At 41.5% G+C, this 17257-nt stretch overlaps 1 protein-coding gene across 1 annotated transcript; it reads right to left on the reverse strand.

Moving 5' to 3' along the window:
- Positions 1-9196: 9196 nt before the first annotated feature.
- On the reverse strand, positions 9197-9617 carry LOC127304431 (uncharacterized). Its single transcript, XM_051335120.1, has 2 exons — positions 9448-9617; positions 9197-9374 (listed from the first exon to the last, which is right to left on the reverse strand). Exons 1-2 carry the CDS (start codon positions 9615-9617, stop codon positions 9197-9199), a joined length of 348 nt encoding a protein of 115 aa, XP_051191080.1.
- Between the last annotated feature and the right edge of the window lie 7640 nt (positions 9618-17257).

Genomic DNA, 17257 nt, shown 5'->3' on the forward strand with positions numbered 1-17257 from the left:
CATTGTAGCCTGGAGCAGTATACTGGCTGCCCGTGAAGCAGCTAAAGACACTACTGAACCCTCTGATTATCATACTGCACTTCGGATTCCTCAGTGGCATACTGCTATGGAAACAGAGTTCTCCGTACTGCGGGAAAATGGTACTTGGAAACTTGTGCCTCCTATTCCTGGAGTAAATTTGATTGATTCAAAGTGAGTGTTCAAGGTGAAACTGCATGCTGATGGTTCTTTTGAGCGCTACAAGGCTCGGTTAGTTGCTAACGGCTTCAAACATCGGTATGGACTTGACTATGAGGAAACATTTAGTCATGTAGTTAAGCCTGCGACCATCAGAATGTTGCTCTCTATGGCTCTCTCTCGATGGTGGCATCTTCGTCAGTTGGATGTTCAGAATGCGTTTCTCAATGGTTTTCTGGATGAATAGATATATATGAGACAACCTCCTAGGTTTGTTTATCCTGATAAACCTGGTCATTACTATCATCTTATTAAGTCACTTTATGGCATGAAGAAAGCTCCTCGTGCTTGGCATGCTCATCTCAGTTCTGTGCTTGGCTCCCTGGGATTCTCACCGTCTGCCACTGACACCTCACTTTTTATCCTTCGGCGGTTTGATGTACTCTCTTTCTGCTGATCTATGTTGATGATATTATTGTCATTAGCTCCACAGCGGCAGCTATTCCCAGGTTGATTGCTCTGTTACGGCCAGAGTTCTCTGTCAAAGATCTTGGAGTCTTGCATTATTTCCTTGGCATTGAGGTGCACTCTCCTTCACCTGGCAGTCTTCATCTTCGACAGCGCAAGTATGCTCTTGAACTTCTTGCGCGTGATGGTATGCTGAAGTGTAGTCCTGTTACTACTCCTATGGCATCCTCTGAGCGGTTATGCAGTATTGATGGTGATGTTCTTTCATCTGATGAGGCTACTCAGTATCGTAGTCTTGTTGGCGGTCTTCAGTATCTTACAGTGACTCGACCAGATTTGTCCTTTGTTGTCAACAAGGTCTGTCAGTATCTTCACGAGTCTCGCACTCCTCATATGACTCTTGTTAAGTGTATTCTTCGATATGTGCGCTTCACTATTGACAGTGGTATGCTTTTCCGGTCTTCTTCCTCTACCTTGCTTTCGGCATTCTCTGATGCAGACTGGGCTGGTAGTATGGATGATCGGCGATCTACGGGGGGATATGCTATATTCTATGGCGGCAATCTGATCGTCTGGAGTGCTCGTAAGCAGTCTACACTGTCCAGGTCAAGTACTGAGTCTGAGTATAAGGCTCTTGTTCATGCAACTGCGGAGTTTGTTTGGGTTCAGTCTTTATTACGGGAGCTTGGTATCTTCCAAGCGCGACCTCCAGTGTTATGGTGTGACAATATTGGAGCGACTTACCTATCATTGAACCCAGTTTTTCATGCACGGATGAAGCACATTGAGATTGATTTTCACTTTGTTCGTGAGCGTGTTACTGAGAAACAGCTTCAGATTCGGTTAATCTCTTCTAAAGACCAAGTTGCAGATATCTTCACCAAGCCACTTCTGTTGCCTTTATTTGATCATTGTAGACACAATCTCAATCTAGTTTCAACAGTTGAGATTGAGGGAGGGTGATAGAATATGTATTAGTGTTATATATGTATACGTGTTGGGGTCTGTGTATATACCCAACACATTGTATTTGTATTGTAACTCTTGGTCTATATATAATGAGAAGGACACGCCGGCCATGTTGAGTTGTGCAACCCTAAAACACTTTTCCCTAAACTCTATTATCCACTGCCGTCTGCGTCTACGCCACCAGCGTCATGTGGCCGAGCGCGTGGTTATCGGTGCCGTGGCGGCGGTAGGCACCGGATGTGTGGCCAGTGGCCACTTCCCTTTCTTGGCCTGACCTTGCTTTGTACTACCTCCATCCCAAGGCTTAAGGCCTATATATTTTTCAAAAAGTCAAACTATGTTAAGCTTGACTAAGTTTTTATCGAAAATCATTAACATGAAAAGTACAAAATCAATATCATTAGATAGATAATGAAATATATTTTCATATGGTATCTACAAAATATCATATTTGTTCATAAATTTTTCTAAAAGTTTGGTCAAACTTTACTTCGTTTGACTTTCTGAAAAAAATAGGTCTTAAGCCTTGGGATGGAGGTAGTACTATCTTCTTCTTTCGCTAACCAAATGAACGCCCTCACTCGGCTCATCCAGCTATGCTTTTGTACGAGCTGCAGCGATGCTGCTTCGTAGAATCTTTCGGCAAATTTCCTTCTTGTCGTGGCCAATTACTTTAGGTTGGAAGTGTCTTATGTGTCCTGATGGTTTTTTGGACTACATGCATGCTTCATATAAAATCAAGGTTTGTAGATGGCTGATATCGTGCTTGCCGCATGATGTGTCCTGGTGGTTGGTTCTTTTATATTTTTTTGTACTTCTCCCGTGTAGCTGCAAAACATTGCTTGGTTACGCTCTTTTTTTCCACTTGGAAAAGAAATTTCATCTGTTTGCTTCTAGCTGCGACTGATGGGCTACATGGAATGTTAGAAATGAGATCACCTTTTGAAAAAAGATTGTGAGGTCCCCTCTGGTGACCTTTTTTTTATGTGCTCGTTTCTCCCTTATTGAGCAGGGATGTACGGCGCGTCGGAGCGGATGGGGTGGACAAGGTTAGAGGCGGGGCTGAACAGCCGATGGCCAAAGCTTCAGGGCTGGCAAGCTACATGGAGAGTTCTTCTTCCGGGTCGTCGAGCGTTGCTCATGTGTTCGGCTAAGCTTCTTTGTGTGGTTGTTATAGTGTTGTGGTTGTTTGTTTTGTCAAGACTGTCTCCTAGTGGTTTCTGACTGTCTAGATATGTTGGTTAAGACTTTGTTGTAGTTATGGGTATATTTTGTGCCCCGTATTGCGACTTCAATGCCAAGGTCGTATAGCGGGTTTTCCTACCACGCCTTTTTTTCCTTCTGTTCTTGGAGGAAGTTAAATGTCAAATGCCTATAAATGTGAGAAATCTTATATTTACTAATTGGAGACTCCCATCAAGCCACCAGGTTAATCCTAAAGGTTATCAAATTTTAACCATCGGATTACCCTTCAACTCATCTACATCCCGTCGGATGTCATTCTTGAGAGACGTGAAGACTCTCCTTCCTTAGAAAGAAAAAAAGACTCTAATCGTGTTCGATCTTCTCAAACCTGGCGAGAACAAGATCGATCTATCGGAGATACCGCCTCTGCCCTATTCCTCACCGCAGCCTCCGTATCATGGAGGTCGTGCGTCATGGCCGCAGCAGCTAGCTGCCCAAATTTTGTGCCGTCTCCGACCTCTGGTGCAGCGTTGGTCCTCTGCTACTCGGCTGATCTAGAAGTAATCTGGTCAATCTCAGATGTAATGCGATCTACTACTTTCAGTTAATCAGATCGTGTGGTGCTGAACACGTATCAGTTGATCACGTCAATTGCTGAGTCCGCACATCAGCTGCTCATGTCTTAATATCAGTTGATCGATCAATGGCTTGCAGTCTTGCACCACGGAGTCAGCCAAAAGAGGTAGGTACGATCAAAGACATGCTTCATAGAGTTGGTGCAGAGATAGGTACGTAAGTGGTATATGTATCTGTCTACTGTCATTTGATAGCTTCATGTATATATCTATGTAGTACTTCACAACATAGGACCTCTAGAAAAGTTTCAGCATTAGCATCATGGGCGATGTAACACAAGGCTAGGGCACAATCGCTCAATCGACCAGGTAACTAGCTAGCCAATTTGATATATAACAGGAAACAGCTCGACCAGGTTACTCTACGTGCATGTCAGCCGGCGTGAATCCTCGCAAATTGTTCACAACTTTTTGACTCAGAGAAAGTTTGCACAATCTCCCGGAATAACTTAATGGAGCGATCCTGTACAGCTAGGAATAGCCACGGTCATTTACTCTGCTGGACCACGTATATATCCTGAGCTCTGAATGTGTATTGGTAACCTAGCAGTTTTATGTGATCCTCTTATCAGTTTTTCTTGGATCTGGTTCCTTAATTATGCAGTTTGGTATAGCTTCTACATCAGGTAATTTATTTTGTCGTCAATTATTGTTTTACAACTGGGCTCCTAATCCTCGACTCTTGGATCCATGGAGGAGTAGGACTTGATTACATGACGTTGGGTTCTCAAGTTTCACTCTGATTTTTTTGGTTAGGTGCTCCATGAATTCCCACCTAAAAAAACATATCAGAGAAATGCAAGGTGGATTTAGATGAGAAATTTATGAACCTGTTTTGCTTCCATGACGGTGCATCTATTATGTGGATCAATCAGATATCTTCTTTTTAGGGAGAAGATTGTGCAATCCAAAGTATGTGAGCATCAACTTGAGATATTGCAAGATTATGTGATGTGTATTTTGTGTGTCCCTATTGCTGCAATTGATTCATATTTTTATTGCGGAAAGAAAAATATACTCTGGAGAATAATTTGAAAAACTCTGGAGAATAGTTTTTATTAATTAGTATCTCAAGGTATGTTATTGACATGGATTTTCTCTTCGCTGGACAGGCTGCTGCCAAATCTACATCAAACAAAGGCAAGTAAAGGATTGAGGTGGTGTTCTCCTTTTAATTTTTATAATATGTTGATACGTGCAAACCATTCTTTCATCTATTGATACTTATAATTAATTGATTAGCACAATAAAACGATATGGAAGATGGACTACGGGACTATGAAACAGAAAAGAATTAGAGCATCCTTTTGTCCCAGATTTATCAGTATTTCATGGTAAACTGATAATTTTGTGTAGCCTAATTCCGTAAGTACACAATGTTTTAAAATTCTTCTTTGCACTGCTGATTAAGCATTTTTTATACTAATATTGTGTGTAGTTTCATAAACAAGTTGTTTTAGAAGAGGAGGTGGTGCACCGGCCTTTTGAGCAGATTGGATGCACCGTATATGAGGTTGTTTGAGCGCGTCGTTAGGTGGATAAAATATGAAGCAGTGAATGGCTCTCAGATGCTGAAGGATGACTGACGCGTAGTTCCTCTTGCATGAGTCGCCGGATACATGCCATGTTTCTTCTGTTCATCCCATGCAAATCAAGCCAAGGCAATGCCAAATTGATAATGGCTAGATGTCAGCTGTCTCGAGAAATGCATAGATTACTATTCACGATTAGATTTGCAACTTGACAATTGAGGCATCTAGAATGCTTCTATCAAGATGATGTATGGTCGTTGGGATACATGGAGTATAGGACATCTATTAATAACTAAATGCACAAACTGCATCTAATTATGTATGGGAGTTTCCAACCCTGCATTCCATTCACATAAATTGTTGTTGATGCAAAAGTGCAGAAATATGATGCCATCAAATGTTTGTAAATTATTTTCTTAGAAAATAGTACGAGTAACTTTGCTTTTGTCTCTCCTCTTGGTATTATATACGGATGACAAAGAACTATATGTGGCATCTATTTGCATCTTTCTGATTCATATTTTTAATATAGTTTTTCATACAATTTTAAATTGCTCCACTGGTCATGTACTAAACAAACGTTGTCTAATTCCTATTTAATGAGGCTAAGTAGGCTGAAGTCACATGTAAGGTATGATGTAGTATAGCAAATAGAGTAAGAATTTCACACACATACAAGCTGAAACATAGTATAATTCTTCTACAGAGAAAACAAAAAAGAAGACATTGGCTCTCATTTTTATCAGTCAGAGACTTACTGATTATTGTTTTCCGCATTTCTTGAAATAATAGATGTATCTTAATTCAGGGTTTATTTTTATTTTACACGAAGTATCCGACATCTACATCATACTCTCAAATATAGTCGATCTAGCATGGACAAATGTGTATATGACTTTGGTATTACTTCTTATGGCAAAATGTAACATGTTTTAATGGTCGGAAATAAAAGTTATTGCATGATTTCACAACTAATATTAGATTGATGAATTTATAATTTTCATTAATTTCAGTTATATAAAGTTTGGAAATACATAAATGATATTCATACTTCTATTCTATATTTGCATGTTTCCTAATTAATCAGCCCGTGCAGCTGCACGGGTTGATGACTAGTGTCATGAGTTTGCTTTCCGCATAGCATTTGCTTTTACCAGAGTATGAATACAACTTTGAGATTTCAAACCCAACCTCATCCTAAATAGAAGGTCATTTCCGATCGCTGTCACAACAATACCAATAGTTACTACTAAACTATAACTAGCTAACAAATTAAGGCAAAGCATAACACCGCCACAAAATCAACTGCGAATTAAGATCAATATTCAAATACCACCATGTCAGAAGATCAAGATAATAATCTGAAACTCCAGCATGATATCCAAAACTGAAAGAAACAGGTATGCAGCAAACTTACTTCAACAAAAATGCATGTACTTGCTGAGGTCGAGTTGTAAGAGCCCACAATGTTATAGTTGTATTTTTTATTTTCTGGACCACTTATAGTTGCAAATGCATGGTTGGTGAAGTAATATGCATCACACACAAGTGGCTACATAAGTGTAATTCTTCGGAAACTATATAAGGATGACTGATCCAATATGCATTTTTCATGGCTTGTTAGGATGGTCTATTGAATAGTGCAAAATAGAAAAATAAATTACATGTACGGTTAGTGCATGCCGGTAGATAGGAATGAGATGTATCAGAATGTTTAGACTCGAGGCCATACACATATAGTAGAAACTTATGTTTGGAAATGGTACTCGGTTGCGTGACCACGGCGCCAGACATCTACCATCTCCTAAAGCAGCTGGTTTGAACTCTAAAGGAGGTAAAGAGTGTAGGTTTTTTTGGCTTGTCAGTATAAACTTCAGGGAAAGTCGCAAGAGACTACATTCCAGAGCCATCAAAGTCCAAAAGGAAAAAACGAATCAATAGGGAGGGATAGAGACACGTCAAAGTCCACACACGGAGCCACAGAGTACGACTTTGTGCGTGCAGGTGTATAAGTGTATTGATGCAAACTGTCATATGTCGTCTCGCTGTATAGGTGTATAAGTGTATTTATTCTAGGCATAAATACTCGGCTTTAATTAAATTAATTAACCCAGGATGAATGAAAGATATAAGTGATGTTGTTTAACAACTTACAACACCATGCAGAACCTAGGCTCACACATAAAAAAAGCACAGCTTGAAGAACACGAAGTCCTCCGCGCTCTTGAACTCCAAAGTAGAAGCATACTGGCAGCAATAGATCACCTAGTCAACTTGAGGGCATCACAATGTGATCAGCTTCATGTGTATAGGGAAACACGCCATCCACCTTCATTGCCGAAGAGGAACACTACCCCCTCGCCCTGGATCGAAGGTTGTTGGGCTGCTAGGTGAAGGAGACATTCAACCTAGAACAAGAAGTTGTGCAGGCGAAGAGACCACCAAAAAGGCCAAAGCACACGGACCACCTCGCTACGATGAGCACATCACAACAAGAAGCTTCGAAGCCCAACGCAACCAAGGCGAAAAGGGTAAACTGGGGAGCAGCCACTAAACACAAAGATGTAGAGAAGCCGAGCGGAGACGACAACTACGGCATCCCTCTGCCACCAACACCATGACCATACCACGGACGAACTCCTACCAACCATGGCACCACTCACGTGTTGCACCGCCGAACCCAAGACAGCGCCTCCAAAGAGGAAACGACGGCCACAACTTCGTCGTCATCCAATCCGAAGCGAATTTTAGGCTTTCACATGGGATGGAGTGGGGGCTGAGGAGATGGGACCTCAACGACGTATCCATGAAGGTAAGCGGCACCCAAAAGCGATGGAGTCTAACTAGAGATTTCTCCTAGACCCAGCTCGCACGATCAACTCCCGGCTAGCATCTGGGCCTGCATCAAGAGGACATCAACATCTTACACTGACGGGGAGAAGCGATTCGGAGGAAATAGAAAATCTGACCTTCAAGATCTGGTGCGCCTGTAGTCGAAGCATCCCTTGCACGCGACTGACGCCCGTCGTCGCCCTGTCGCCCACACTACCCAAGATGTCAACTGGCAACTTTGTACGCATGGGGCACACGGTCGACGTCGCCACTCGGCTCCCAAAACCCTTCGTGCATGACGTAAAGTGGTGGATCCTCGCTGCCACCATCACCGACACAACGTGGGCTAGTCCGGGGCCCTAATCAGGTGGCGGCGAGGAAGGGTAGTGTAAACATGTGGCGGTGCGCAAGAAACCCTAGTCATCCCCGAGTTGCTCTCAGGAGGACGTGGGCAAATAATTATTTTCCCCTACAGAGTTGCTAGTTCTCGGTAGGCTGAGAATGAAGCTCATGCTTAATAGACTCTTGCGACATCAGATTTGCATCGTGGTTCGTGCACTTGAGTTATAAATTGTGTTACAACTGAGATTTTTCAGTTGCAAATGGGGTTGCAACTATAAAAAAAAACAGTTGCAATTGAGGTTGTAACTATGAAAAAGTATGTTCGGACCGTTAAATTTGCTTAGTCGTCCATGTTAATGATGAGTTACAACATACTACCTCCATCCCAAAGTTTAAGGCTTATATTTTCTGAAAAATCAAACCAAGTATAATTTGATCAAACTTTTAGAACAAACTATCAATAAATATAATATTTTATAGATACCATATGAAAATATATATTTCATTATATATTTAATAATATTAATTTTGTATTTTGCATGTTAATGATTTTTAGTAAAATCTTTGTCAAACTTGATATAGTTTGACTTTCTAAAATTAATATAAGTCTTAAGTTTTGAAATGGAGGTAGTAGGTCGGCTATTTCCATAAAATCATTCTATTGGTAGCCTGAGCCCTCGAGATACTTTTTTTCTACATTATCTTTCGGTGGTGTGCTGGTAGTTAACGGTGTGTTCAGACTTGCTCCTAATAAAACCAGTCTAATTGTTTAAGCGTATATAAAATATGAATTATCCGTCGACACCTTATCCCCCAAGTCTAATGAAACGCATCGCCAACCAATCAACAAGTTACTCACTCACGTTAAAAAAAAAAACAAGTTACCCACTCGGGTCCATTATACTCCGTACTAAAATCACAAGATCAGAGGGAGTAAAAGAATCTTTGAAATGAAAGAATGATTCTCAGTCAGAGGCAGCAGGTTGCTTTCACCTGGAAGCTGACGTGCCCAGGAGCAGGTCGGCAGTCTCACAAGAACAACAAAGAAATGATCGGCTACGGTACGGCCACGACGACGGCCGCGCCGGCGCCGATCGGCACCGCGCGCGGCCAGAGCGCGCCGCGGCAGAGCGGGCACGTCCGGCGCGTCCGGATCCACCGGTCGGCGTCGCACGCCGCGTGGAAGAAGTGGCCGCACGCCGGCACGACGCGCACCAGCTCGTCGGGCGCGCGCCTTGGCGTACTCCGACTGGCAGAACACGCAGCAGCGCTGCCGCGCCCTCGCCTCCACCGCCGTCTGCGCGTACGGCACCAGCGTCGCGTCGCCGAGCGCGCGCTCCATGTCGGCGTCGGCTGCCGCCGCGGCGCGACAGTCATTGCGGCAGGCGCCGGAGGCAGCGGCGGCGAGGGCGACGATGAGCACCACCATGGCCACCACCGCGGCGACCTCGAGGTAGAGCGCCACGTCGGGGCTCATGTCCTGCTTGTTGGACTGACCGATAGAAAGGCAATGCTTGTGGCCTCTACCCTTTCTTGGCCTTGGATCTTCTTCTTTCGGCTAACCAAATAAATGGCAATCCCAGTGATCTTCTTTTCCGTGTCTGCCTTCACTCGCCTCATCCAGCTCTGCTTTTGTACGACCTCCAGTGATGCTGTTTCTAATAATCTTTCGGCAAATTTCCTTCTTGCCGTGGCAAATTAGCTTACGCTAGAAGTTGAAGTTACTTATATGCATCTTGCCTGTCTACATCCCTACGTGTCAACGTGTGCCGACATGTGGGCGATAAGTTTGCTTTTCGCAAAATTTCTGTTTAGTTTCGCTTACAGAAACCGATGGTTGGCATCTTTGGTGTGGAGAACAATTGAGACTTGTTCATGGTCAACCACACCCGCGGCTAGGAACAATGGCATTTTTGTTTCGTTGAGCTCGGCCGGCACATACCTAAGCCTATCACTAACCCTCGTCGTCTCCTACTCCGTGCGCGCCGCCCCGCATCCCCACCATTCCGTTTCCTCATCCAGCGCCACCGAATACTCGCACGCTGTCGTCCCGATCCATCGAAGATGGTGGGTCGATCTTCTCTCCTAGAAGCGCAGCGCCGCCAATCTCTTCGTCCTCATCCTCAACAGACGCTGCCTAGATCTCCCTAGTCAGATCACCGGCGACACGGATCTCGGCGAGGAAGGCGGCAGCGGTTGCGAGGCAGGCGGGGATTGAGATCTCCATCAGATCTTTCCGCAATGGAATACGGTGAATCAAAGTCCTTTTTGTTCAATGTCATCCATCTGCCATTGCGTGCCTTTGTCACTTCTAAGTTTTCCTTCGATGTTGGTACTGATGGGACGCGAGTACGTTGGAATATAGGAGAGTAGATCATCCTTCTGCGCCTTTATATGCATATATATGGATAAGAGCCGAACTGTTTATTTATTGTTTGAGTGCTTGGTCTACATCGGTCTATTTAATCTTGCTAGTACCCACGTTGGTAAATTGATCCTGCTGTTCTATAGTACTACTAAAAGCATCTCTAACAGAGCCCGTAAAAGGGTCAAAACCAAAAAATAACCGCCAATTTACGGGTTCGGTCTGAAAAATGGCGCAGATCAGTTACCATAAACGAGGCAAAACCGAATTTATTTTTTCGGGCCGAGACCGAAAACCCAACTCAGCCTGTATTTGTAGGGGCTGAAGGAGCGAACTGAACAATGAACCTATACTCTTGGCGCGCTGAAATTTCAGAACGAGCTAACGACTTCCACCACTACGGTCGCCGGAATCCAACTAAATTCGCCGGAATTCGACCAAATTCCGGCGAGCTCGTGACGGGGCGGGGCGGAGCGGTGCGGGGCAACCTCGCTGCGACGTCGGGCAGGGCCAGGGCGTGCGAGGCGGAGCCGAGGCGGCGCGGGCAGAGCCGGGAGCAAACGGAGCCTGGGACGCGGCGGCACGGACGCGGCCGGGGAAGGGGCAGCGCGGCCATGGGAGAGTCGGTACGGGGCGGCGCGGCGCGGCAGAGCCGGAGCGGCCGCGGCCGGGGAGGGCGGCGCGGCGCGGGCGGGTCCGGTGAGGCGCGGGCAGGCCGGGGTGGGGCGGGGCCGGGGCTGGGCGGCACCGCGCGGCGTGGGAGGGACCGGGGAGGGGCGGCGCGGCGCGGGAGGGGCCGAGGGCGGCGCCGGCAGGGCCGTGGTCGGCGCGGGCGGGGCGGTGCCGGAGCATGGCCGAAGCGGGGCGGCGCGGGCGGGAGCATAGCCTCCAGACGCGTGCGTGTGTGCTGCAGGAAGAAGAAGAGAAGGGGAAAGAGAGAAAAGAGGTGTGACATGTGGGTCCAATGGAATATGCTTTTTTACAGTTTCACTTTACGGGCTCTAATCTGCGTCGGCATTTTTTCGATCCGTAAACACGAGTTCAGTGCACCGAACTCGTGTTTTTCGGTTCCACTTTTTACGGACTCTGTTAGAGATGCTCTAAGGACATGCATCAGATAGGTCAATTCTGTTGGTTAAAAAATTGTTTAAGTGTTCTGATTGGTCAATTTAATCCCCTAACAAAATATGCATAGAACTACCCATATATAATTGATATAAATTTTTGTAAGTATTTATCAGGATGTTCTATCTGGTATTTAAGTTGGTTTTTTTCTTTTTATGTTGTTGCATCATCATTAGGAACAGTTCCGTTGGAACTCACAAATTCTTCATGACCGTTAGGAAACAACTTCAAGCTTCTGAACCTTATGGTTCAATCAAAAAGGCCAACTGTTGAAAAGGTATATACATCTAATCCTTTTACCACTGTTGGTTATTCCCATGGCTCGTATACATGTTCTCCTAAATTAGTATGCACATTCATTCTGTTTGGCAGCTAACCAAATTAACTCTTCCAAGGTTATATGGATTAGCAATATCTTAGTTAACTTATCTACCATTTTATATCTGCTTCGGTGTGGTCATTGCTGCTCAACAACATTGTATTTTCCACTCTTTTATTTCCTTTGTTATGTTAGCAGTGAATAAAGTTCACTACCATCAGCATGTTGGCATCAATAAAAATAAAATGCTCGAAACTAAATTATGTTACTTACGTGCATCTTAATCAATAACATTAACACGACAGTTTCTATTTATGAAACTTGTGTAAATATTGTCCTCCATTGTCATGCACATGAAGTTTATTGTTGTGTGTATTCAAGAAACGCATGGTCCATCCTTCTAGTTTATGATATTTTTTCTTTTTAAATTTGATTTCGAAGTTTCAATTGTGTATTTGTGCTACACATGCAGGAGATAATACAATGACGTGAATGATTTTGATGGTTTGATGCAAATTTTCAAGAGGTGGAAGGTTTGTGGTTATAATACCAGTAATCAAATGAATTATGTGGGCTCGACAATTCTTTGTGGCAGAGGGCGAAGCTAATATTTGTTTAAAAATGTGGAAGATGCTGATGTATACGTAGAAGATCAAATATGCATGAAGATGTATACTAAGATGGAAAACATGTTCATGTAATTTTTCGTTCAGATTTGTTTTGTTGTGAGTGATGTAGTTTGTTGCTTCTACCTAAGGCACCAAGAATATTGATATTTATTTATTGTTATGGATATGTATATATTCATATCAATATCTTTATATATTTAATTTATGAATTTATTGAGCTTCCATAACTCTCATATTCTAATGGCACCAAGGGTAATATTTTTTTATTAAATGAGTGTGCAATTATCTTATTAGATAACTATGTTCCATAAATTGGGTACCTAACTTTGTATTTAAGAATATAAAAATACATTCACTATGTTACAATACTAACATACTAGTGGTACTCGTGGTGTGTTCCTTGGGTTAACACATATGTTACTAATTATGTTACTGTAGGTGCAAAAGTATGTTACCACAAATATTCTACAATACACGAACATGTTACTACCGGTGTTGCTATAGTTACAAAAATGTGTTACAAAGAATTTGGTAACACATAATTTGCATGTTACTACAACATAAGTTGTAACACAATTTTTAACATTCGGTAATAATTATTATGTGTGACTCGGGACACCACCTACTAACATGGCCTAATGGAACACATTCCAACATCTGTTACTAAATGGCCTAGTAACACTGTTTTGGACCTGTAGTAACACAAGACTGTGTTACCAAAGCTCTGTTCTGTTGTAGTGTAACATCTACCTTCTCATTATACTCTTTCTAAATATTTATGATATTCTACTCCATCACATAAGGATTCTCAAGTGAAGCATATGTGATTACTATCTCTACCATGTAAGTAGACATATTTTATTCCTATCTCTCTTCCTTACCTCCCATGATTGACTCATCATGGTCTATACTACCTCATATAACTTGTATTTATTATTTAGTATCAGTTGTTTCACAAGTTTGGATAGATTTTACTTACCCACTACTTGTCTTGGTATACATCTTCTAGTAGGATATCTTCCTTATATACTTATATTCATCACTTGATATCACTCCTATTACAGGTCTGGATAACTCTTTCTTAACCATAACATGTGTTGGTATACATCTTCCAATAGGATATCTTCTTTATGGTTGTATCCGCTCTTTGGACTACCATATATTATATACCAAATATGGTCTACTCATCTATGTTTTAAGGACTTAATGATGTGCTATCTGTTTGGGATTAGTTAACTAACTTCACTTAGGAACAGAGGTAAGAAAGTTTGACTGAAGTGTGTTAGGATTATTCTCAAGTGAATATCCATCTCAAGTCATAAGAAGAATTTGATTTAGCTAAGACAGCTTCCTATAGACACTACCAACCTATAGGTCTCCTTTAAAGGGTTTTAATCTTAGGTCAAAGCATTTGCTCTGATACCAGCTGTGGTGACCCAGCATACCACTGCATGGTGTAGTATGCAAGTCGTTGACATAATACCAATGAAACACCGTTCCACTAGTACTACATCCCTCAGAGTGGTACAACAGAAACATATGCGGGTCCAAGGCATGTCTATAGAGTTACACACATACTTTTTACAGAAGATCAGCACAACCTCCTACTTTACAATGAGGTAGAACTACAAATAAACTCCAGAAGACCGACTCGTATTCTAATCTTATCACGAACTCTATTTATAGAGGATTTGACTAGCTATAGAGGCTATGACTGGATTCTAGCTAAATAGGAGCTAGTTTTAGGGAGCTAGTTCCCTTCTACTGCTAATCTAGGTTTTCTCCTTGGTGGATGTGGTGTTTGACTCTTCTGATAGGGTCCTGTCCCTTGAAGTAGTTGTTGACTCCTCGGCCTTCGAGTTCCACTGTAGATTATCCTTCGATGCCTTCATATCTAAGCAGGGGATTTAAAGAGGGATGAGTACGAGCGTACTCAACAAGTTCATTATAGGAAAGAGGTGTTTAATGCACTAGCTACAGCCAAAGACCAGAAAGTCATAGGCAATGCAAGTTTTTGTAAATATTTCTTCAAAAGGTTGCTTTTATTTTGAAGAGCTATGTCCGTCAGCCTTCACCGGGTGTCTAGAACTTCATGGAGTTCCTTTCCGGCCGCATTCGCAGTTCCATAATCCGGAACAGGGAGTGACAGGTCATGATTTGATACACTCTGCAGAGGTGTGTTGCTTTACCCATAAGAGATCTTATCCTTGTTGCCAACCGAGTTGCAGGCTCGTTCACACTTCCTTGGTGTGAGGCCAGGTGTAAGGTCCTAGTCAATCATTGTGTTTCTCCGCGACCCCGAACACCCACCCTTTGTTGCAGTTCCAACGTTGGGTCCTCGCCGGTCAGCGTATCCATAGGATACCATCCGACCTCGACTACTATCAGGTTCCACGACCATGATACCTTCGCCGGTCGTTATAACCCATCATAGACCACATTACCGTGGGGACTTAGGGCTCCACAACCACTCCCGTTGTCCCTCGGGATTCACTGACTACAGTAAGCACATCTGTTGATGAACGAGAGGAAGAAACACAACTGACTACTCCGTTCCACTCCAGATCTTATGGTTAACACGGTTATTACGGCACAAGAATCACTAGACGATATTTTTTGTTAATCCTAGATGGATACAAACCCATTACAATGGAACCTCCACCATACTCATACCATGGTTCCATTGCTCACCACATAGTCATATTCATAGTTATGAAAATAGCATTTTTGTTTTTCATGCAAGAGTGATAAGTATAGTACTTTACAAGTAATTTGATAAAAAATACTCAAAGTGACATGAGCAAGCGATGAACTTGCCTTTCTTGACTGCAAGATTATACAGGAAAGGTCTTTGATATGCAATAACTCCAAATTCTAAAATAGCATCATCGTCCGGTAAGGACGATGTTTAAAAGATTGGCAATATGCTATAATGCATAAGTATGAGATGCAATCTCTCTAAGCGTAACCTAATCCCGATGTTTTAGGTTTAGTGAATTGTAAGGATTCCTTTTAGGGTGTGTTGCACTTTTAGAGTGGTTCCACAAACAAGGTTATTATTATAGTTTGGTTGTCTTAGTATCATAAACAAATGGTATAATACATCACAACAATATCATTACTAGCACACAACAATAATATTTGGTATAATCTTAATATGTAATGAACAGTTGTCAGTTTTAGTACTATATGACATGGTTAATGATTACTCATCATATACTTCAAAAGAATAACTTTTAAAGAACATGTTCCTTAATAAAGAACGAGTATGATAATTAGGGTTATGGAGTTCTATGGTTTACTATGGTTTCCAAATTAATTTCTTGGGTAAGTATTACATGGATCACAACAAATTTGGATTGAGTTCCTAGTCATGTAGTTGTTACATGTTTTGGGTTAAGCAAAAGTATCTTAATTATAAATGGTTGCTATCAAGGTTGGCATATCTTACTGGTGATAGCTGGCTATTGTCTATAGGTCCTATTAAGCAGGGTTGATGACTACTTTTATTTACTTCAAAAGAATAACTTTTGAAGAACATAATTCTTAAGTAAGAAGAAATATTTCAATTAAGGCTTATGGTGTCTAGGGTTTTCTATTGGATCCACTAAGTAAAGAATAATTAGTTCCTAAATAGGGTGATTCATAATTATGAAGTACTTGTAGGGTTTAGTGTGTATGGTATATGATGCAAAATATTGGGCATTGTTGCTATTGGAGTTCATCACAATGGTGTGATGCTAAATAAGGATAACTAAGGATGATGTCCTTGGTAATAGGAACTAGGGTTTACACTTGGTTGACCCTAGTTGATCATCTGGTTTTATTTGGATGAGAACATGAAATACCAATTTGTTAGTGATAGGGTCTCTATTATTTTATGAGGACATGACATGTATTTAGTTGCTATTATGGATCTATGAATGAAAATAAAGTAGCATGAACACATGTATAACCTAGGGTTTAGGTTTAGATGTAATTTAGGTTCACATGAAATAAAGGAACTAGGGTTCGTAATGGAATTAGGGTTTTAGAGTTTCACATGAAATTATGAAGTTGTGATTTAATTCATATTGGAAGTAGGTTTTGCTATTTATGATATAGTTCTTATATTTAACAACTTGATTTTCAAGTTAAAGTTATTGTTAACTTTGAAATAAAAATAATAGTGGTAAAAGTATTTTTGTTATTTTTAGTGAATTAATAATTAAGATAGTTATTAATAAGGGTTTAAATCCCACTAATAAGAATTTAATAAGATAATGATAAAGGAAAATTAGTTTTAGTGTTTTCCTTATTTTCTTACTAGTTTTTATTTATTTTAGAAAGTTTTCCTAACCATTGGATTTTTATTGAATTAAGAATAAAAGAAAAGGCTTTAATAATAAGGGTTAAACAATTAAATGTTATTGAAAATAAAAATTTCATATTACATTTTTATTATATAGAGTTTATTTTTATAAGAATTTTGATATCTTATTTATATTTTCTGACTTAATTTTTTTTCTATATTCTTGCAAAGTTTTAGATATTTTCTTTATTTTTATTTAAAAGGAAATACTAAACGTACCCTACCGATTCTACCCGTGGTCACAGACTAGTGGGCCTATGTCCACGTCAGCTGCCACGCGCCCTTTGACCAAAGTCAAAATCGACGATGTAGCAACCAAGTGCACCAC

This window comes from Lolium perenne, chromosome 4 (genome assembly GCF_019359855.2).
Source record: "Lolium perenne isolate Kyuss_39 chromosome 4, Kyuss_2.0, whole genome shotgun sequence".
Lineage (NCBI taxonomy): Eukaryota > Viridiplantae > Streptophyta > Magnoliopsida > Poales > Poaceae > Lolium > Lolium perenne.

Excerpts from the sequence above, each read along its gene's own strand:
- LOC127304431 (XM_051335120.1), bottom strand. The coding sequence starts at position 9,617 with ATGAGCCCCGACGTGGCGCTCTACCTCGAGGTCGCCGCGGTGGTGGCC. Across the intron at positions 9,375-9,447 it reads GGCGACGCGACGCTGGTGCC|GCGCGCGCCCGACGAGCTGG; the intron begins GTACGCGCAGAC and ends GAGTACGCCAAG.